General features: G+C 34.4%; 1 protein-coding gene across 2 annotated transcripts in view; it reads left to right on the plus strand.

Moving 5' to 3' along the window:
* The window catches only part of ADK (adenosine kinase), a 450,882-nt gene that overhangs the window by 288,385 nt on the left and 138,052 nt on the right, over positions 1–24,445 (plus strand). For both annotated transcript variants that reach the window (XM_019745975.2, XM_019745976.2), the window contains exon 7: positions 18,042–18,212. In XM_019745975.2, the coding sequence (XP_019601534.1) occupies positions 18,042–18,212 (171 nt within the window). The remainder of the gene's footprint in view (positions 1–18,041; positions 18,213–24,445) is intronic.

Consider the following 24,445-nt stretch of genomic DNA (forward strand, 5'->3'; position numbering starts at 1 on the left):
TTATAGAACAGTAATGTACATCTCCTTATGTTAGTGTTCACCTTATGTAAATCATGAAGGTCTTACCACTAATCAAATTTCCATGATAAATAAATTGATTAATTCTAAAACTTCTATAATAAAGTTTGTGACATTGGATTATGAAACATGTACCAACTGAGAAAACTCTTACAAAAAGTGCAACCTCAAATTATATACTATTCAACTGTTTTCTCACCCTGCTTTCGGGAATTGATCTTAATGGGGGATTATTTGAAGAACACATAGTCTATCCTTTTCTCTACAGACTGCACAACTGATGGTTGGACCATCAGAAATCTATTTACTTGGTCTTTACCCCTGCCTGCATTGCTTTTACTGAGTTGCTATCAGTGCCTTAGTCTTCCATTGAAGAATACTACAATATCTAAACAATAGACTGAACTTGCTATTGAGAAGTTGTTGAGGACAGCATAGTCTTCTGTATCACTTGGTATTCAATATTTTAAGCACCATAAGAGAAGCATATTTTAGAACCAAATGTTTCTCATATGAAAGTGGTATTTTTCATGTCTTCAAGAATGAAAAAGCCAGGTAACTGGATGTCTTACTTTTTTGCTTTGGCTGTCCAGAAACTTAGAACCAAATTTAGAGCTAATTCAAGACCCCAGAAATATATGTCTTTTTCCCAAAAAACTTAACCTATTTTGATTTATATTCTCTCTGATCATTTTTTAAAGTTGTCTCATTAATGGGAACATTGCAGGGGTGTATGTGAACGAGCAGACATACGAGTCAGTGGACTGGAATTCTAGTGGCTCCTCAGATCATTAGGTGTATGACCTTGAGCAAATAGAGCAACCTCTCTGGGCTTTAATTTCCTCATCTGCAAAACTCGTTAATAGATCAAATATTTTTAGCTACAGAACCCTGTTATCATGGGAAATAGCTTGGAAATTTAATATATAAACCAAATAACAGTAGAATGGCTGTGTTCAGGCTGATGCCATCATTGCAGGAAAACTAATTCTAATTTTTGATCTACATAATGCTAGAACTACCTCTTGGAACAAAGAAACACAACTTTTTTTCCCCTCCACCTCAGCCAAGTTTTATATTTTGTAGTGCCCTCCCCCTTTTTACCATCGTCATGAAGACTTTGAGTTTCTCTATGTTGGATAAAAGTCTTAAGGATAATGAATAGATATGCAATTATTCTAGATCAGTGGTTTTCATACTTTAATGTGCATCAAAATCACCTGAAGGGCTTGTGAAAACTGTTGCACCCACAGTTTCTTGATTCTGTAGGTCTGCGGTAAGACCAAAAATTTTCATTTTCAGCAACTTCCTGATCATACCTTAGCTGCTGATTCAGGAATTATACTTTGAGGACTATTGTCCTATAGCATTGTTAAAAATGCATTTTAGTCACTTTTCTTATTTTAAAAATTATATCAAATAGTATAATTTAAAAATAGCCAGAAGACAATTAATGTCTAAGTAACATATGATATCTGAAAAATGATATTCAATTATCATAACAAATCTTCTGATGACATGAAGGTTTCATATCTAGTGTCAAGAGGTATCTCTACCTTTTTGACTTTGCTACTGGTGGGGCAAATAGATGCTAATTTCGTAGCAATCAGGGTTGGCTTCAGCAGTAAAGAAATTATTCAAGTTTACAAGCAATCCTTTCCTTTTTACGTATTGGCAGCACCTAAGAAGAAAAGGTTCCAGTCAATATAAGTGCTTTTACTGACAGTTTAGCTCTTTTCCTATATCACAGAAAATGGTTTCAAGTTTTGCTTTTATTAAAATCTGAAACATTGACTACTTAGAATGATACAACAGTAGCTTTCAGCTTAGTCATTTTCCATTTGTAAAGTTATACTTTCATAAAAATAAACAATGCAGACTTCAAAAAGCCATAGCAATTATTCAGAAAAATAGTTGCATTTTTGCCATTCTTGAACTCAGATTTAAAACAACTGTGTCCGGTAGTAATGAGGAGAAATCATTTTTTTGCATTCCATTAGGTAACTACTTAAGTTCACTTTAAGATAAATAGGGCCAAAAAAGAACAACCATCTCAGTGTAGGTTCTTAAAGATCACTTGTGTTCTGTATTCTCTGTCAGAGATTGACCCAGGTATTTCATAAACTTTTTCATGTTAGATAGAATCTTATATTTTTAAACTTTTCACTCATTAATTATTAGTTCTGTGCATCAGAAGTTATAATTAGTTGCATTTCTGGCTCACTCACATTTGTCAGTTTCTGAATAAAAGGGACTCCCTCCTCAGAATATCCCTTCAAATCTTTTTTAAATTGCACTTTTGATATGTGCATGTTTTCTGTTATTTATGGATTTTTAAAATATTATGTAAAAAAATTGTTGTGGAAACAAGCGAGATGTTCATAACCAGAAAGATGGATAAAAACATTGTGATATATCCATGCAATGGAATATTATTTGGCCATGAAAAGGAATAAGTACGTCATATACTACATACTACAATGTGAATGCACTTCAAAAATGTTATGCTAAGTGAAAGAAGCCACGCATAAAAGATCACGTAATACATGATTCCAATTATGTGAAATATCCAGAATAGGTATATCTGTAGAAACAGAAAACAGATTGGTGGTTGCCAGGGGCTAGAGGAATAACTTTTTAATGGGTATGCAGTTTCTTTTTGGGGGATGATGAAAATGTTTTGAAACGAGATAGAGGTGATGATTGCACAGCATTTTGAATGTACTGAATGACATTTAATTGTTCACTTTAAAATGGTTAATTCTATGTTATATGAATTTCACCCCAATATTTTTAAAAATCCATTAATTTAAAATCTAATAAAAAATCTAGACTTTTTGAGATGAATGGGCCTCTCAAGATCATCCACCCAGTCTGCTGTCTATTTTTTATAAGGGAAGAAACTGAAGCTCATTGAGATTAAATATATCATTCAAATGTTTCAAAGTAGCTTATCTAAAACCTAGATCAGAATTTGAATATCTGAATTTCTAGTTCAGTTATTTTTTTAACTACACATGCTGCTCTATTATCTTGCTATTTTTGATATTTTAGGGAGACATACTATTCCAATTATTACTTTTACATTAAAAATAAAGACAAAGAAACATAGCTCTGTGCCCCTATTTTTAAAACAGTGGGAATAGCGAGTGTTTATTTCAGTGATTTGCCAAAACGCAAGCAAGCGTTTGACTTAGAAGAGTGTTGTTCTCTGCAATACTTTGGCAATCAAAGAAGCCACCCTATATTTTTAAATTTAGTCCACAATTGCCTGGTTTGTAAACCCCAAGCTCCTACCATGATTATGATTTGTTTTTAAAAATTAAGAACTTATCTTAAAAAATAGTTAGCTTTATTAGCACATTTGACCACTTGATAGTTTTTTGTTTCTTCCAGTAGACAAGAATGCCGAAGGTAGAAAGTTATATAAATGATCCTGTCCTGCTTGTGGAAGCTAGAGGATCTGTTTCAACAGTTATCTTCAGAGGCATCTAGGGAGAAGCACTGAGTGGGATTGAGGGGTGGAGATGGACAGCAGCAGCAACCAGAACAACAACATAGTCCTGTCTGGAAATATACTCAACTATAAGGGACTTGTATCGATTTAGTGCTCGTCGCAGAAAATAGATGTTCTCATTTTAAGAGAGGACGTTAAGAAATATAATTATATAGTTTCCTTCTCTTTAAACCCACTTTATCTTTCGATTTCTTCATGCTGTTTATTGTTAAGAGGAAGCTGACTCTTATTACCACCTTGTTAATATTCTCTCCAACATTGTTTTTGCCTGAGTGGTTGTTTTCATTTCCACTTAGCAGGGTGTATCTCCTTCTTCTCCTTTAATCCAGAGCTCAGCAGAGTATTTCTGTGGGCAGATTTGGCTCACTGCCTAGTCTTGGGAATAAAGTTTTATTGGAACACAAGCATGCTCATTTTATGTACTGTCTATAGCTGTTTTAAGTGTTACAACAGCAAAGTTGAATAGTTGCAATAGAGATCATGTGGCCCACAAACCCAAAATATTTGCTATAGAGCCTTTAACAGTTGCCAACCCTTGCTTTTGTTGACTAAGTGGAAGGTGAAGAACAGATTCTAGAGTAAATAAATATCACCAGCAAAGGAAAAGATATAGGTAGGTATAAGATCTGTACATACTTCCGCTAACTACAAGCCCCATGTAGTCAGAATAAGAGTTTGATGGAGTTGAACCATCACAGCTAATATAGGAAAGATAGATTATTGCTAGATTTAGAGGATTTTTGATGCCATGTCAGGAACTTGAGATGTATTATTTAAGAAATGAGACATTTGTTTTTGAGCAAAGGAGCTGTGCCAAAACAGGAAACTGTTGTAATAGTGTTACAAAGTAATGGGGGTTGTATTAATGGGAAATTAATACTAATTTTGTGTTAATAGGAGAGACGGCAGGCATAATTGCGAGTTACTATAAAGTTAAAATTGATAGGACATTAAACATTAGATTTGGGGACAAAGAGATGATTCTCAAACTTCACTGAGCAGAAAAATAAAAAATTATTTTCACATATTTGGTAGGCGAAGAGCTCATTTTTATGGAAGGTTTAAGTTAATGGAGAGGGAATTATAACACTACTTAGGATAGAAAGCAAAAGTTAATTATTAGGTATCAGCATTGCTAAAGTTGTTAGGGCATCCCAGCCACAGGCAGTTTTTCATTGGCCATATTTACCTCCAGGGCACCTGGCTGCCATCATCTAGTTGGGAACCATCTCTTTATAAAATCCTCTCCCCTCTCCTCTCCAAAGTTCCACTCTTATACTCAAATTTACTTCTGCCGTCTCTTGCAGAGTAAATTACTTCCATTTTCTAAATACAAGTAGCCAGGTACGGCTTTAGCTTTCTCAAATAAAAATGTTTATTCAGGTATTTTCTTCAACGAGAGCCACAGTTCCCCAACTGTGCACTGAGACACCCCTGGGTACTGCAGCAAACTTAGAAGAATGCTATAGGATATTTTATCTCAGGGTAACATGCACAGTTTCGACATTAGATTGCAATACATTCCTTTGGGATGATGTCCTATCTTTGGGAGTGGTTGCTGTGATTTAAAAAAAAAAAAAAAAAGGCAATGCAGAACAGGGAAGGAGGGTAGCACTATTCAATTTGAATCCAATATCCCATTAGTAAATACTGTGGTTATTTTTGAATGAAGTAAAAAAAAATGTTTTTTCCAATTTATATGTATTCTTTTTTAAACTGGGTGTTAAGTTGTTAAGAGTATAGAATTTATTGAGTTGTTTGGACCTGATAAACAAAAAACAAACAAACAAAAAAAGAAAACCGTAAAAAAATTACTTATACAGTAAGGGTGCTCCGAACTGAGAAAGTTTCAGATCCTCTGAACTAGAGTTGTCCAACTCTAAAATGAATATATTCTTCATTTAGCATGTGAAAATGTAGCAGTACTATTTTCTTTTTTAAATAACATTTTAGTTACATGGGAATATATCTAGAGTCTCAATAACAATTTAATGAATCAGATATTTTTAAATTATCAGTACACTGTACACTGTGCTTTGTGCTGTAGTGACATAAAAATAAAAAGTACTCTTGCCCTTAAGGTTACAGTCAAGTTAGGGAGGTAAGACAAATGCAAGTTGCTTATATTATTAAGTAAAATAAAATAAGTATTCTTGATTATTTATTTCATAATACTGCTTATTATGAAGGTTCAAAGAGGAATGAGTACATTTCTTGGTGGGAATGCATTAAGTATTTGTGGGATGAAAGTTCGGTTTTGAATGGGCCTTGATGGAGGGGTAGAATTCCAAGTAGAGGTAGTGGATATTTCAGATATGTGGAACTCAGAAGATTTATTTGGGGAGAAGCAAATCATTCTGGATGATTGAAGCAAGGACATATGCTATGGAGTAATAGAGGCTACAGCTGGTTTACTATGTAAGCTGGAATGTATTGTGGAGAGCTTTGAATGCTGGGGTGTGAGGCATTTGGATTTAATTTACTAGGAAAAGAAGAGTGATTAGGGTGATTAATCTGTCAGCAGGATATAGGATGATTAAATCAAGGAGAGAGAGGAGGCAGGGAGGGCTTTTGGAAAGGGAATGATTGATTTTGTTTTATGTATTTGTATTTCAAAGGAAATACCAAACTGTATATCGAAGCTAAGAAGCATACTTTTTGGTTCAGCATTTTATAACAGAACTCACCATTCATAGAAAAACAAAACTTTCTGATGATCTTGATATTACTACAGAAATAATATTAATAAAATGTAAATATGTATGGAGTGCATATTACATGCCAGACATTGTATTCAGCACTTATTTAACTCTCACAACAACCTTCATGGATATTGCTATTCCCATTTTTCAGATGAGAAGAGTGAGGCCTAGAGAAATTAAGTAGCCCAAAATCACATAGTTAACAAATAGATTGGCAAAACTGTTAAAAATAAGTATACTTACTTGTTTGTTTAAACTCTCTGGTACTGAGAATTGAGTGACTCCTTAAACCTTTTCAAATTAGTATCATTTGTCTTAGGGATGACTCACTCCTCTTTTATTTTTCATATTATTCCTGATCTCTATGTTATCTTGTTGTTTTAGATGTGTGCACATGTTTACATTATACACAATTGTATATATAAAAGTATGAACTCTATATGTTGTCCAATCTGTTGTATATATTTCTACTTTATTGCTTCTTTTAATCTCTATCTAATAGTGTGCATTCACCACATTTTTCCTTATCTTTTCTCCTAGACATAGACTTAAAGGATGCCTCACACTCCGTTTCACTTTCAGCAAAGCTGTGATAAAGATCCTCCTATATGTTCCCCTAAAACCCATCTTCTTTCCACTATGTCTTGCTGCCTCCTATTACATGCTTTTTGAGGGGGTTAGTTTGGATGGATGAAAAGCTGACTTCTACATTCATGGTATAGTTAAGACTGCCAGTATTTCCGTGCTTAAAAAGATTAAAATATACATGGAATAGGTGATTTCATGAATACTTCCAAAAGCATCTACATAGGCAGGAAGGTCTAAGTGAATTATTCTATTCCAACGATGCATTTCATTCCATCAGTGGTGACATAAGTTTAAAACATTCACTAGTATATTTGTTCTGGCTTTCTTCTTTTAGTGATTCTATTGCTGTCATTGATATGAAGCAGTACATATCATAACATTGTAATTGTAAATGATGTATACATTACCTTAATAGTTGTCAAAGTCAGTATTTTCCATAGAAACAAATAGGATCTATGCTTTGTGTTAATTCATGTTTAATTCTCCCACTCCTACGAGGAAGTACATTTTACACTCTCTGGGAGATTCACAAAACATGTAGGATCCATTAAGAGGAAGAAAACATGCTATTTAGTTGTTGTTTTGGGCTTCTAATTTATTCATTCTCTCAACTTCCTTCTCTGACTTGGGTTACTATGGCACCTTCGTTATGGCTTGGAAAACAGACTAATGATGTTTTTTAGAACAGAGCATAATGGTTCATCTGGAGACACAGCATCTAGTACTCTGAGACTTCCCTCATCAGTGCTAGTCTAGCTTTGGTTGTCCAAGTATTTTTTGACCACAGATTCCTCTTTATTTTCTCTTTTGCTCCTATGAATAGCGATGTATATTTACCAAACTCACTAATCTCATATTTAGTTTGTTCCTTTTTCAGCCATCTATCTACTTGAAAAACGTTAACTCCCAGCTTTTTATCTGCTCTTACTCTTGCTTATTGAATTAAACTTCTCACTATTTATAAACATCTCTTGTTTGTGTAGAGATTTAGTTAAGTGAACAAAATATGTTTTTCTTTCTCTTTTTTTAAAATATTTTTTTATTGGGGAACAGTGTGTTTCTCCAGGGCCCATCAGCTCCAAGTCATCCTTCAATCTAGTTGTAGAGAGCTCAGCTCAGCTCCAAGTCCAGTTGCTGTTTTCAATCTTTAGTTGCAGGGGGCGCAGCCCACCATCCCTTGCGGGAGTTGAACTGGCAACCTTGTTGTTGAGAGCTTGCACTCTAACCAACTGAGCCATCTGGCTGCCCCTCTGGAAGCTCAGCGGCAGCTCATTGTCTTCAATTTAGTTGTGGAGGGTGCAGCTCACCAGCCCATGTGGGAATCGAACCGGCAACCCTGTTGTTCAGAGCTCACGCTCTAACCAACTGAGCCATCTGGCCACCCCAAAATGGTTTTCTTTTAAGCAGTTTTTATCAGAAGAATAATTGAACCACATTACCAAAAGTTTAAAAATAAAAAATATTTAAATTATCCATACTTTTTATACTCAAACTTAATCATTTTTACTTTTGGTGTATTCTTTTCTGTTTTTTTTCCCTATTGGTTTAATGCAGCTTATAACCATATTTTGTACATGCTATTTGTATGTCTCATGTTTCATTTAACATTTATGTAGCATAAATATTTTCTGCTTTGCCACTTAATTTTCATAATCAACACTTTTAATATCTTTAAAGTGTTCTCTAGAACAACACTATCCAATGGAAATATAATACGAGCCACATGTATAATGTTAAATTTTCTAGTAGCCTATAAAGAAGTAAAAAGAAATTGGTAAAATTAATTATATATATATATATATATATATATATAATTTTTCAATTACAGTTGACATTCATTACGACATTAGTTTCAAGTATACAGCATAGTGGTTAGACATCTATGTAACTTATGAAGTATTCCCCCTGATATGTCTTGCACCCAACTGACACCATATATAGTTGTTAAATATTATTGACTATACCCTAAGCTGTATTTACATCTCCATGACTATTTTGTACCTACAAATTTATACTTCTTAATCCCTTCACTTTTTTCACCCAGCCCCCTAACCCTCCCTCCATCCCCTCTGGCAACCATCAGTTTGTTCTCCGTACCTATGAGTCTGTTTCTTTTTGTTTGTTCGTTTATTTTCTTTTTTAGATTCCACATACAAGTGAAAGCATATGGTATTTGTCTTTTTCTGTCTGACTATTTTACTTAGCATAATACCCTCTAAGTCCGTCCATGTTGTTGTCTCAAATGGTAAGATTTCGTTCTTTTTTATGGCTAAGTAGTATTCCATTGTATATGTACCACTTCTTTATCTATTCATCTTTTGATTGGAGCATTTAATCCACTTACATTTACAATTATTGACAGGTATGTAGGTATTGCCATTTATTGTTCTCTGATTGTTTTTGTAGTTCTCTGTTCCTTTCTTATTCTCTTACTCTCTTCTGTATGTTGATGACTTTTTGTAGTGTTGTATTTAGGTTCCTTTCTCTTCATTTCTTGTTTCTTGTAGATTTTTGGTTTGTTGTTACCATGTGCTTCATATATACCAAGCTGTGTTTATAGCAGTCTATTTTAAGTTGATGGTCGCTTAAGTTAGAACAATTCTAAAACATTACCATTTTTACTCACCCTCTCCAGCTTATGTTTATGTCATTATTTACTTTTATGTGTGTTTGTGTGTATCCCTAATTTACTGTTGTAATTACACATGATTTTCCTAATTTTGCCTTTTAACCTTTGTACTAGCTTTAGTGTTAGTTGATTCACTGCTTTTATTATGTGTTTGCCTTTGTCAGTGAGAATTTTTTTCTTTGTTATATTTTTATTCATATTTTTTATTCTTCTGAGAAGTCCCTTTAACATTTCTTGTAATACTGATTTGGTGATGATGAACTCCTTCAGCTTTGTCTTGTCTGTGTAGCTCTTTATCTCTCCTTCAATTCTAAACAATGGCCTTATTGGGTAGAGAGAGTAATCTTGGTTGTAGGTCCTTGCTTTTCATCACTTTGAGTGTTTCATGCCAATCCCTTCTGGTCTGCAAAGTTTTTGTAGAGAAATCAGCTGACAGTCTTATGGAATCTCTCTTGCTGCTTTTAAGATTCTCTTTGTCTTTAACCTTTGACATTTTAATTATGATGTGTCTTGGTGTGGGCCTTTTTGGGTTCATCGTGTTTGGCACTCTCTGTATTTCCTGGGCTTGTGTGTTTATTTCCTTCACCAGATTAGGGAAGTTTTCCATCATTATTTCTTCAAATAGGTTTTCAATCCCTTGCTCTCTCTTTTCCTTCTGGTATCCCTATGATTTGAGTGTTGTTGTGCTTGATGTTTTACCAGAGGTCTCTTAAACTAGTCTTTTGTTTTTTGTTTTTTCTTTTTGCTGTTCTGATTGGGTGTTTTCCACTACCTTGTATTCTGAATCTCTGATTCAATACTCTGCTTCATCTAATCTGCTGTGGATTGCTTCTCATGTATTCTTGAATTCAACTCCTGTATTCTTCATTTATGACTGGTTCTTTTTTTGTTTGTTTTCTCACTCCTTTTTTATGTTTCCTATCTGTTTGTTGAAGTTCACTCTGAGATCATCTATTTTCCCCCTAAGTTCATTGAGCATCCTTATAACCGGTGTCTTAAACTGTGCATCTGGTAGATTGCTTGTCTCCATTTTGTTTAGTTCTGTTTCTGGAGTTTTGTCCTGTTCTTTCATTTGGAACATGTTTTTTAATCTCCTCATTTTGGATGCCTCCCTGTGTTTGTTTCTATATATTAGATAGATCTGCTATGTCTCCCAGTGTTGCAGAGTGGCCTTAGATAGTAGGTGTCCTGTGGGGTCCATTGGCAGAGTCTAGTCTCCCTTTTCACCTGAGCTGAGTGCTCCAGGAGTGTCCCTTGTGTGGGTTGTGTGTGCCCTCCTGTTATAGTTGAGCTTTGATTGCTGTTGCCATGTCAGTGGGTGAGATTGACCCTCAGGCTGAATGGCTGTGAGGACTGGCTATCACGATGGAGGACAAGGTGTTATGCAGCAGCAGGCCCCACAGAATGGGATTCACTCTAGTGGGTTCTCATCCTCCTGAAAACACTTTTTGGGTGTGTTGTTTGTGGTACTAATTAGGTGGTGCTCTGGTGTGTTCTGAAGCTGGCCACCAGGTGTATTGGTTCTAGGGCCCTTGGGAGGGACTCCAGTGCAGGCCAAGTTCAGCTGCTGCCTGTGTCTGGCCCAGGGCACCTGGTAGGAGTTACATAGTGATCTGTAGTTGGTAGCTGCCTGTCCTGGGTATGTGTGGGAGTGGTTGTACTGTGAACTGGAGCCGGCGCCACTAGTGCTGGACTTGAGGCTGCTTAGCCAAAGGTATAGAGCACACTGAGGCCAGCTGCTGCTTGTTTGGGGTTTGTGAACCTTTGAGAGATTTTAGAAAAGTCCTCAGCACGGGCTGAGAATGTCTACTTGTGAGGAACAGCCACTGGAAGAGGTTCAGGCAGTGCACAAGTTGGATGGGGCAGGGACTCAGAGAATCATGAGTGTGGGATGAAGGCAGTATTATCCAGGTTAATGAAGACTCAGATTTGTTGCTCACCTGTGTGTGCAGGCTGTGTGGGGGGAGACTTCATCAAAGGAACAATGGTGCCTCTCAGAGAAAGCTGTCCGTCCAGCCCTCTCCCTGAGGTCAGACAATTCGGTTCTTTCTCGTATGTCCCTGGCGCTTTTCAAGCTGCTATCTCTTAGCTGGAGCTTGGAGTGAGTGTTTGTGATAGAGTGAGACTGCGTGTGGGCTCTTTAAGGGGACTCCTGCAGCTCCAGCAGCCTTCCACTTCACCCAGATGAGTCCCTGCTGATTTTCACAGCCAGCTGTTGTGGGGACTCCTCTTTCCAGCACTGGTGCTCCAGACTGGGAGCCCGGTGTGTGGCTAGGACCCCTCGCTCCTCAGGGAGGTTCTCTGTAGCCGAGATATTCCTCCTGATTCTTAACTGCCACACGTGGGTGTGGGACCAGCCTGTTTGGTATCTCCACCCCTCCTACCAGTCTCAACATGGTTTCTTTATATCCTTAGTTGTAAGAATTCTGTTAAGCTGGTCTTCAGTTGGTTTTTCTGTAATTTAGTTGTAAATTTGATGTCGTCATGGGAAAAAGCAAGCACAGCATTTACCTTCCCTGACATCTTGACCAGAAGTCTCTATAACATATTTAATATATTTAAAATATTTGTCGTTTATACATGTAATCCTATAAAATTTATATTTTTAACGTTTTTATAATACAAAGTCTTTGAAATGGTGTCTATTTTACCTTTATAACCCAAATCAGTCACTAAATTGACAATGGTCAAAATGACGTGTGGTTCCACAGTAAAAAAAAAAATTGTTTAGAGAAAAATATTTTGCACTGCTTCCATTTTTAAATTCAATTCTGTAGTCACTCTAGCCACATTGTATGTTCTTAATTGGCTACATATAACTTCTTACATTTAAAGTAGAATTAAATAAAATTTGAAATTCAGGTCTTCAGTTGCACTGGCCGTATTTTAAATGATCAATAGCCAGGTTTAGAGCAGATATATATGCTAATTATTACTTGATTGTTTATTCCTCTATCTTGAATATTTACATTGTCCCTAAGTTTTCAATAACATAAATAGTATACTGATAACATTCATGAATGTATATTTTCCCATATTTTGGGTTTTTCTTAAGGTAAACTCTCAGAAGTAGAATTATTGGGTCAAAGAATATGAATATGTTTATGGTTCCTCGTGTATATTTTCAAATTATTTTCTGAAAAAGTGTCAGTTGTACTCCCACCAGCAGTATTAATATATTAATTTCACCAACCTTCTTCATCATTGAGTACTACCGTGTTGTTTCTTGAATTGCTAGAGAGGAATGTTTGCCTATATATTTATTTGTGTGTTGCCCTTTCTTTTTTAATGGAATGCTTTTTCATGTTCTTGGCTCATTTTTCTATTGGTATCCTGATATTTGTTTATTTTAAATCTATTTTTAAAGTTCTTTATAGACTACAGATATTAACCCTTTGTTATATTTATTGTAGACATTCTCTGGATTTTGTTTGCTTTCCTTCCCCCCATGGGATTGGAAGACAACCAACTGAAGGTTTTTTTCTACAGCAAATTTTTAGATAATCTTCCCTCTCTAGGCTTGAAAGTCATTCCCACTCCAGAAGTTTGATATTTACTTCTGTTTTATTACAGATTGTCTATGTTTTTAAAAAAGTAAAAGAAAACTCTTTAATCAAACTGGAATTTATGTGGTTCTGTGTTCTTGAGAAAAGAAACCAAATTACAAGTTCTTAACCTTCAGTCAAATCCAGTGCTTACCCATTATTTATAGATGAGCCTCAAGGGATTGCTGTCCCACTCCTACTGCCAATGCATGTAAAATTTTACGCATATGTATACCAAATAGGTTAAAATCCACTGGTATGAATGTTTCAAAATAATATGATCTATTTCTACCCTGTTATATTCTGATCAGAATATTTTCCTAACTGAAAGGATGTGTGTGTGTTTTTTCTGTATCACTATGAATTCACAATTGATCATTATAAGGCATGGTCACTCTATGTAGCTCTATTTCCTTTTGAATCAATATTCTTATACTTCCACGATTATAAATACCTAAAATTTCCATAGGTGTATGCACACACATGCACACACACATGTGCACACACGCATGCACCTATTATTCTCATCTTTTTTTTTTTACCAAAAACCATTTATTTCCAAGCTAATTTATTATTTCTCAGAGGCCAAAACTTTGTAAGCCCTGGCCTCAGATAATTGTTAATGGAAATAATAAAAAAGAGTTTGTGCTCTGAGGTAAGGACAATTAAAAAGATCCCCAAATGATCACCTTGAATTAAGGTAAACACTGGTAAAGAGCAAAAGAGCAATTCCATTCCTATTCTTTTAGTATATTAAACAGCTTAATTTCTTGCATTCACCTGTGTTTAAACTCCCCTGAGAAATCCTTAGAGTGGTTGAATGAAAAATCTATGTATTTGAGATTTAGCATGAAGTCTGGCTCTGTTTAAATGATTCTTTGGGTTCTGCCATAGTCTTTGCCCTCCCTTCTATTCTTGCCTTTTTGTTTTGTTTTCATTTTAATAGACAAAGTTGTCTCGATTCTCTCTCAGTTTGATTATTATTCAACCTCTAAGTGTTAGAATTCACTTTGCTTAGTTGCTTGTAGAGACAAAGAGTAGCAGGGTTAACATGTAGACTGAAATCCCTAATTTTTTTCTTTTTTAAAAAGAAAATATTACTCCATTATCTTCTTTTTTTTTTAAAGATTTTATTGGGGAAGGGGAACAGGACCTTATTGGGGAATAGCGTGTACTTCCAGGACCTTTTTTCAAGTCAAGTTGTTGTCCTTTCAATCTTAGTTGTGGAGGGTGCCATTCAGCTTCAAGTTGTTGTCCTTTCAGTTTTAGTTTGTGGAGGGTGCAGCTCAGCTCCAGGTCCAGGTCCAGGTCCAGTTGCCCGTTGCTAGTTGCAGGGGGCGGAACCCACCATCCCTTGCGGGAGTCGAGGAATTGAACTGGCAACCTTGTGGTTGAGAGCCCACTGGCCCATGTGGGAATCGAACCGGCAGCCTTCGGAGTTAGGAGCACGGACCTCCAACCGCCTGAGACACTGGGCCGGCCCTGAAATCCCTAATTTTAAAAATCACAAGATTTTTTTGATTATGTAGAGTGTTTTTTTAAACTATAGCCATATAAACTATTGGCTTGTTTTTATATTGCAAACCTGACACTTGAAAAAAAAAATTTTTTTATAATGGTACTGTTTTTATTTTTAGTGATACTACAGTCTGGAACATGTGGCCTAGCAATGGATATAAATCTAGGAAGAAAAATTATGGTTGGCATCAATTTTAAGTCTTTGCACTCTAACAGAGCACAAATCCTAAATTGTTTAAATACTAAATATTTACTTAAAGAAAAACAAGAGACCATTCAAAAATGGAATTAATTTAAATTGTGAATTTGCCTCATTTAAAAGCTTATTGTTTTTTGTATATTCTTTATGAAATGTACAAAATGGAAGTTATACTATCCACATCACAATACTCTTGTGTTGCATTTTAAAGTAAAACACACATACAACATGCACACATTTGGAATGGGGCCAGGTTTGGACTCCAGGGGCATACTGTTCTGCACCGTAAATTACAATCAGATGTATTTTAGCACAGATCAAATTTTCAGTCTGAAGTTGGTGAGAAGCCTAATTATTTGACCAGGTTACTATTTATGTAGACCATTCTATGGCTGTCTGTGGTTAATCCACAGCTGGCAGAATGCTAGCTCTGGGAGGTTTTTATTTCATGCTGGAACAGTTTGGGAAGAAATGGGGGTGGGGGGGTGCTTTAAACTCGCCTCATTAAATGAAAGACTAAAAAGCAAATACATACTATTACTATGGAGACAAGATGCTATATAAACCGTTCATTTTAATTCTCCAAGTGACGGAAATAGCAAAGGAAGCAGCTTGGGTGCTCATAGTTTGCAAGTGACATGGTAGTTGGTTAAGAAATTAAGATGAAAACAGTTAAAAAATAATGTTACCTAAGACAAAGACTTGTTTACCTTTTAGAACAATTGAATATTGGTAAAAAATTAATGAATTGGAATTTTTAAGTGATGACAAAATATATTATTGTAATAGGAAAAAATTTTTATTAGAATTTTATTAACTATATTTTAATATAATAAGAGACCAGTATAGTATAAAATTCTTTGTTAATATTTCAGAACTTATAAGGGCAATAAACCTTGAAAGATGAATCCCAGTATACATGACTCCTGCCACAAAATTGATTTTTTAGTATTCTTTTAATATTCAATTTGAAAATTGAAAGTAATAGAAAACTATCTTTTTGTTGTTGTTGTTTAAACTTTCTAAAGTTTGCATGGTGGAAGTATTTAGTCCCTTAGTCGAATGTGAATATTTCAATAGCTTTTTTGTAACTTTTAGAAGAAGTTTCCTTTACATTTTTAAGGTTACTCCTTTCTTTATAAACTAGCTCTTCTCCCCTTCTGGATCCCATTGCCCTCATTTCCTCTGGTTCCTTGCTCTAATTATCCTCCTTTTCTTGCTTCTTCATTCTTCTGTTTCTCCACTGGACCCTATTCATTGTAGAGCAAAAGTGCTCAAACTTTCTTTTGTTGTTTTTTTTAAAAACAACTCTCCCGCCCCCCTTCCCCCGCTAAAAATGTCTTTCTGCTCTTTTCTTCTCTATTGTCTACTCAAGCCAGGAGCATTATCTCTGGACTCTGAATCCAGCCAGTTTCTATCACATATAAGCTGTATGGCCTGAGGAACATTTCTTAACTTTCCTATCTTCTTTATTCATAAAATGAGGATAATAACAGTATCCACCTCATAGGTTTGATATAAGGAAAAAAATAATAACTGAGTTAATATACATAAAGTAAAGCTTTTAGTATAGTACCTGGAACTCAAGAATTACTCAGTAAATTTTGGATGATTTTATTATTCACCGATAAAGCTCCCAAAATAATTTAGAATCCTTGCCTTTACTTTCTCACCATTCTTTCTTTAGTAATTATCTCTTTTTCACCTTCACACCATAAGGACTTTCTCCTAATCACCAAATCCTGTGGCTTTTGCTCAGTCCTTTCTTTCTCTCCCCTAAATAGCATTGGGTACCCTTAAGTATCTTCTTGAAATTTCCCATTGGATTTCTCTTTCATCCCTTCTACTATCCTCATTTGTCTTCCTCTTGTTCTCTCCTTTACTTGTTTTCCTTTCCTCTATCCCCTAATTTTTGTTCTTCTTCGTTGTATCCTTTACCCTCTTCCTTTTCTACATTCTTTTCCCTGGTAATTACAACCCCTCTTTTACCATTATCTTCGTCCATGACCTTTCTTCTGAGTCCCAACTTTCTGATATATATTAGGGGGTCCTTTAACACCTCAAATATAGAATTAGGTTGGTGCAAAAGTAATTGTGGTTTAAAAGGTTAAAAATAATTGCAAAAACCACAATTACTTTTGCACCAACCTAATATAACCACAACTAAGCACTCTCTATTTCCATCTAAGCCAGGTCTTATTCTGGACTTTTCTGTTTCTATTAAAGGTAGAACCAGATTCAAAAATCTCATTCATCTTCTGACTCTTTTCTCCTTTGTCTCCCACATCTTAAACAATTGCTAAGTCCAAAATGTAATACTCCCAGTATGATTTCCTGTTACAGAGCCAAATGCATGCTTTTATCGACTGTAGCTGAACTGTAGCTGTCCAGATAAACGTTCGTTTACATTTTCTTGCTAACTTGTTATTCCTTTCTTTCAAGGAAAACTTCATTATCCATCATCCATTCCCACCCCACCTAATAGACTCCCAACCTGCCACTCAAGGCCCCGGTGTGTTAACTCAGCTGGCCTGTCCGACTTTCTTGTCTATTGCCCTTTATGTGTTGCTTCACTCACTTGTGCACCATTTAAACCAATTTCCTGTATGAGCATCCATGTCTTTGCTTGTGCTTTCTTTCATCTAGGAAGCACAAATAATTTTAAAAGACTTACTAATGTTTAAGATACAGATAAATAGCATTTTAAAATGTAGTTTTTCTGGATATGAAATTTTAATTAAAATATTTTTATTTCATTGCCAAATTATTTTCTCCTTATTTGAAAATTCTAGTTCAGATTCTTACTTAAAAATTCAGTTAGATATTCCATAAGGTAACAAACTATGATTTTGGTTTTTAAATCATTTTATTTTTTAATAAATACCATATCATTTACAAGAATACAAAGTGTTTCTAAGAAGTGAGAAGTATCCAATCTGCCTTCATTACTATTTCTCTCATATAGATGCAATTACTGTCTTGAATGAGACCTTTCAAATATTTTTTCTTGTGTAGATTTCCAGAATTCTTTCAATATTGAATATACAAATCTAATATGAAATAAATGATGTGTTATATGTAATGTGAAATAAATAATGTGTTACACTTTGACATAATGGCACATATCAAACATATAGTACTCATATGATAAACTTTTCTCCTAATCAAATGCTGCTATTTTCTGCCTTACATTTTATAACAGTATTTTAAAGTTTGTATTATATGAATATGTATTGTATTATATATACTGTATGGATTTCTTTTATTCTTAGTTACTCAGGGGAGATTGCATTTCTAATTTTCCCTCCCTTTTTTCTTTATCCAGGGCTTTTTCCTTACAGTTTCACCAGAGTCAGTGTTAAAAGTAGCTCACCATGCTTCTGAGAAGAATAGAATTTTCACTTTAAATCTGTCTGCACCATTTATTAGTCAGTTCTACAAGGAACCATTGATGAAAGTTATGCCTTATGTTGACATACTTTTTGGAAATGAGACGGTGAGTTACTCTGTTTTTTTCTTCTAAGTACCTTGATTTTTTTGGTTTGGTTTCTGGTTTGTGAATAAGTTTAGAAATATATAAGTGAAAAACAAAATATTTACGTAAATATGTTTGCAAATGCATAACACCTGATATATAACCATGACCACTATCAAAATGAAAAGTACTCTCATCACCTTTTTCGTTCAACTCTTCCCTTCACCCTAAGCCCTTGATATCAACTGATTTATTTTCTGACCAGTAAAATAATGTTTTCCTCTGAAATTTTCATGGATTAAGGTAATAGACATCTAGTCTAAAATAAATGTTTTATGAAATTAAGTAGTACTTAAAAATGTGAGTCTAATTTAATTTAATAAATTATGAATGAATGTTGGTATATTGTAATTTATATTAAATTTATTAATAGTAACATTTTTGCTATTTATATGTTATATTTGACAGTGATGAATGGAATTTTATTTGAATTTTTGCAGCTTTTTCTTTTTATCAAGAATATACTTTCATTCAACATAAGTGGAAAATACTTTTTTTTTTGCTGATTTAGTATTTATAGCTTCTGTTTAGTCTGTAGACTTTAAAAAATCATGAAATAAAAAAATAAAAGAGAGAGAGAGAACTTTGATGTACATTCAATGTGACCTGGGCAGTATTACTTAAATTTCATGAATCTTGGGTCTTAATGTGTAAAGAGAAGGTATTCTATTAATTATCCCAGAAGTCTATTCTGATTCTAATTCTATGGTTCTGACATAGTTTGATCATATTCACAGATTTTGTATCTGAAGTAGGTAACTGTGTTGTCTGCCTAGAATAACATAAAATTTGACCTGGAAATAATTTATGAGATCAACCTGGGTGATTTGTAGTAATAATATGGTGTGAATATCTTCAAAGTCACTAACTAGTTGAAGGAAATGCTACATTTTTTATGATTCATAAACTGACCTACTGGCAAGAAATAGTGATAAAACCCTGGGACTCCTAGGTATTTGCTGGAAGTCTTATTTGACTAAAATCTACATTTTAGATTTTCCTTATTGCCAGTTTTGTTTTCTGCAGGGTAAAGGAAATAACTAGGATATGTGCCCTACTCTATCCCTTAAAATTACATGAAAGAATTGATCTTCAGTATGGAGTCTGAGAATCCTTGTTAAAAATTGATACTGGAACTCAGAGTTCTTCATAGAAATGGCAATACTTAAATATATGCTCTAGCCTTCAAAAAGACAAACTGTAAAACTTTTTAAAAAGAATAATATGGTTCCAAAGAATGAGACTTTCGATGTAAAGACAACGTGAGAGGATTGAATACCATCAAAAATTCAATTCTGACTTAATAATCTCAAATGACCCTAATTAGGAAGAAAAATGGGGAGGAGCCTTAGAAAACATTGCAGAGCTCACAGAAATCGCTTTAGTAAGAGCTCACATTTGTAAAACACATGTAACAAAGATGAGAAGCATTTACAGAACCAGAGAACAATGCTAAAAGTTTGGCAGAGACATAGGGGAGAACAAAAGAATAGAGGCCCCAAAATGATTAGGTTTGCAGAAAATGCTGATGATATCAAAATGGTCTTCACTTAAAACAGAAGACTCCAAATGCACAAGCAACAACAGAAAAAGTAGTTGGACTTCATCAAAATTAAAACTTTTGTGCATCAGAGGACACTATCAAGAAAGTGAAAAAGATAACAAATGGAATGGGAGAAAATATTTATAAATGATATCTCTAATAAGGGATTAATATCCAGAATATATATCTCAACAAGAAAACAATCAACCCAATTCAAAAATGGTCAAAGAACTTAAGTAAACATTTCTCCAGAGAAGATATACAAATGGCCAGTAAGCACATGAAAAGATGCTCACCATCACTAATCATTAGAGAAATACATATGAAAACCAAAATGAGTACCACTTGGCACCCATTAGGATGGCTGTTATAAAAAAAAACAAATGTTGGTAAGGGTGTGGAGAAATTAGAACCCTTGTGCATTGATGGTGGGAATTGAAATGCTACAGCTGCTCTGGAAAACAATTTGGTGGTTCCTCAAAATGTTTAACATAGAATTATTACCACATGATTCAGCAAGTCCACTTCTACGTACATACCCAAAAAACCGGAAAGCAGGGATTCATATACTTGTACACCAATGTTAATAGCAGGATTATTCACAATTGCCAAAAGTTGGAAACAGACCAAATATTGATCCTCCACAGATGAATAAATAAATAAAATTTGGTATATATGGGTGACCTTTCAACAACCCAGGTTTGAACTGCGCAGGTCCTGTTATTTTTCAATAAATATGTACAGTACTATAAATGTATTTTGTCTTTTTTATGATTTTCTTAATAGCATTTTTTTCTCCAGCTTCCTTTATTGTAAGAATGCAACATATAATACCTATAACATACAAAATATGTGTTAATCGACTGTTTATGTTATTGGAAAAGCTTCTGGTCACCAGTAGGCTATTAGTAGTTAAGTTTTGGGGGAATCAAAGCTTACACGTGGGTTTTCAACTGCGTGGGGTAAGGTTAGTGCCCCTAACCTCCATGTTGTTCAAGAGTCAGTTGTACATACAACAGAATATGTTATTCAGCCTTAAAAAGGAATGAAATTATGACACGTGATACCATGAATGAACCTTGAAAACGTTGTTAAGTGAAATAAGCCATACACAAACAGACAACTATTGGATTTTGCTATAAGGATTCCACTTATATGAGGAACCTAGAATAGCCAGATTCATAGAGACAAACAATAGAATAGTGGTTACTCGGCACTGGGGGAAAGAGGGATTTGGGAGTTATTACTAATGGGTACAAAGTGTCTTTCTATTTGGGGTGACAAAAAAGTTCTGGAAATGGATAATGGTGATGGTAGGACAATGTTGTGAATGTACTCAATGTCACTGAATTGAACACTTAAAATGGTTCAAATGGCAACATTTTATCATATATATTACCACATTTTAAAAAAAGATTGATTCTACAGACCAGTAAAGTTAAAGTTTGGCTAGAATTTAGTATAGATTATTAAAGAAATCAATTTTCCCTACCTAGAATAGGAAGTGTTAAATTATAAGCTACAAGTCATGTCATGTTTTATTTTATTGGGGATTGCTATTCATTTGAATTCACTTCAACAAATATATAGTACCTATTATGGCAGACTAATAAACACTGCATGTACTGTATATTTGAGGCAATCTGTCATAATATACAGAATAATAAATATTGGATACAGAGCTATTAGATATATTTGGTATTTTGTTGGACCAGTTTCAAAAAGTCTGCTGATAGATTTCTAGTGATATGTCTCTGTTTACCCTGAGCTTTGCTCAAGTAAACGATCATTGATTCAGATAAAACTGTATTGATAGATAATACAAATGCAGAGACTGTAAATAATGCAATGAATAAGTTGAATCTCAAAATGAGACTTAAAAATTTTAATAGACTGGAAATATCAGTTGAATTATGAAATTTAATAAAAATAAATAAAAATGTTACCATATTTGATTATAGGAAGCAAGGATGGTATTGTGAGTTTTATCTCTTTAATCTCATCTCATTGTTCTCCTTGAATAGTCTAGTAATAATAAACTATCTTCAGTTCTCCAGGGGGGAAAAAAGGACAGTTTATTTCAAAAATACAATGAAGTATTAATATAAAATGTATTTCTTATGGAATACATATAGGATTGTATTTCTATATGTATTCGACACACACAACCTCCCCCCAATCCCTGCCAAAAAACCCAATCAAATCTTCTGTGCTTTGTATAAATTTTCAGAATATCAACACTTAGTTTAAACCAAACACAGTTGGCTCTTATTTTCTTCCTGATGCCACTTCTTTTTTAGAGGGTCATACACTGTTAATGATGCTTTAAAGCTTTTTTGATAATCTTAATATTAAGAAAAAATGCTTTGTCCACCAAGACTATTTCTTTACAGTAATCCCTGTGAGATAAGAAATAAATGAAGTGAGCCTTATGATTACCCTAGCTTACGCCTGGAGAGAATTTCCAGGCCACAGCACATAGAGGGGAACCTTCTTGGCAATCTCTTTAGAATTGAGGACCTAGAGCTGGAAGTTCGGGAAATGTAACAGCTAGACAGCCAGAGTTTGCAAGTCAGAGTACCAGAGAGGAAAGAGCTGCATAGAGAGAGAACATAGGAGATTTGCAGAGAATCCCACTCAACTCTTTAGCTGAGAACTGATCAGAACATATTTTGAGGCAACTAATGAAGGCTGTGGAAAGAAGGAAAGAACCACTTGAAAAAATTAGAGGGAATAATCCTCAGAGTACACGTAGAGCCTGGAACCATTCTTGTTCCACTAGCCAGAGTGAATAACCTCATAATTCATGGGGCTTCAGATAGAATACTCAAAATGCTCAAGGGGCAAAATTAGTCTGCAGTAGAAGCTACTGTTGTCCCCCCAACAATATTGTTCTAATATAATTGGCTTCTATTATGTAATGGACAAATTCCTTGAAAGACATAAAGTACTAAAGCATACTCAAGAAGAACTAAAAATAGGTTTATTCAGTTTGTCTATTGAATTGAATTTTTAGTTAAAACGCTTCTCACAAAGAAAACTCAAGGGCCACATTATTTCAATGTTGAATTCTACCACACATTTAAGGAAGAAAAAATACCTGTTCTATACAAACTATCCCAGAAAATTGAAGAGGAAGAAACACTATCAAAATCAAACAAAGAAAAAACTACAGACTAATATTCCTCATAAGTATAGATGCAAAAATTCTTAAGATAGTTTTAGCAAATCAAACCCAATAATATATAAAAAGGATAATTCATCATGACAAGAATGCAGGGTTGGTTTAGCATTTAAAAACCAATCAGTATAATTCACCTTAGTATATCTAAAAAAGAAAAAAATTATTACCTTAATAGACATAGAAAAAAAACAAAACACTTGACAAAATCCAACATCCATGCAAGATAAAAGCCCTTGAAATACTAGGACTAGAAGGGAACTTCTTCAACCCAATAAAAGATATCCACCAAAAAATGTGTAGCTAACATCATACTTGATAAAAGAATGAATACTTTCCTCCAAGATCAGGAACAAAGCAAGGATGTTTTTTCGTTTCTGTTCATCATTGTACAGTGCTAATGAGGCATGAAAACCATCCAGATTAGAAAGGAAGAAGTAAAACTGTCTCAAACACAATGATAGTTTTTCTAGAAAATCCTATGAAATTTACAAAAAGCTGTGAGAACTAAAAGTGAGTTTAGCAAGGTTTTAAGATAGAAGATAAACATATAAACTAATTCTATTTCTATATTTTTCAGCAAACACTCAGAAATTGAAATTTTAAAATAAAAATATGACATACTTTGGGATAAATCTGACAAAAGATGTGCAAAACCTGTACACTGAACACTCCAAAACATTGTTGAGGAAAATTACAAAAGAACTAGATAAATGGAGAGAGATAGTATGTTCATGGATTAAGACTCCATTGTTAAGTTTCAGTTCTCAGATTGGTCTGTGGGTTCAACATAATTTAATCAAAACCCCAGTAAGCTTATTAAAAGCAAACTTCATACAACTGCACAGCTATTCAAGTGTCCAAAATTAAAGAGTGAGACCATACCAAATATTGACAGGATGTGGAGCTACTAGAACTGTCATACGTATTATAGCTGGTGAGAATGTAAAATAGCTTTCCTGTTTCTTACAAAGTTACATATACACCTACCATGTTTAGCTATCCCACTCCTAGATATTTACCCAGGAGAAATGAAAGCATTTATCCATATAAAGACATACACAAATGCTCATAGCAGTTTTATTTGTAATACCCAAAGTCTGGAAATAACCCAAATGTCCATCTGCTAGTGACTGGATAAACAAATTGTTACATATCCATAGAATAGGATACTACTCAACTATAAAAGAAATGAACTATTTATGTATGCACCAACATGGATGAATCTCAGAATATTTATGCTGAGTGAAAGAAGAGATGCCAGATCAAAGTATATTCTGTATGATTCTATTTAAATGAAATTCTAGAAAATTCACACTAATCTATAGTGACAAAAAGCAGATCCACGGTTGCCTGGGGATGGAGATGTGCTGTGAGCCAACGATCGCAGACAGATATGAAGAAGTAATGGATGTGCTCCTTATCTTGATTGTGGTGTGGTTTCAGGACTTCATACATGTGTCACAACTT

Source organism: Rhinolophus sinicus, linkage group LG07 (genome assembly GCF_036562045.2).
Source record: "Rhinolophus sinicus isolate RSC01 linkage group LG07, ASM3656204v1, whole genome shotgun sequence".
In the NCBI taxonomy this organism is placed as follows: Eukaryota; Metazoa; Chordata; class Mammalia; order Chiroptera; family Rhinolophidae; genus Rhinolophus; species Rhinolophus sinicus.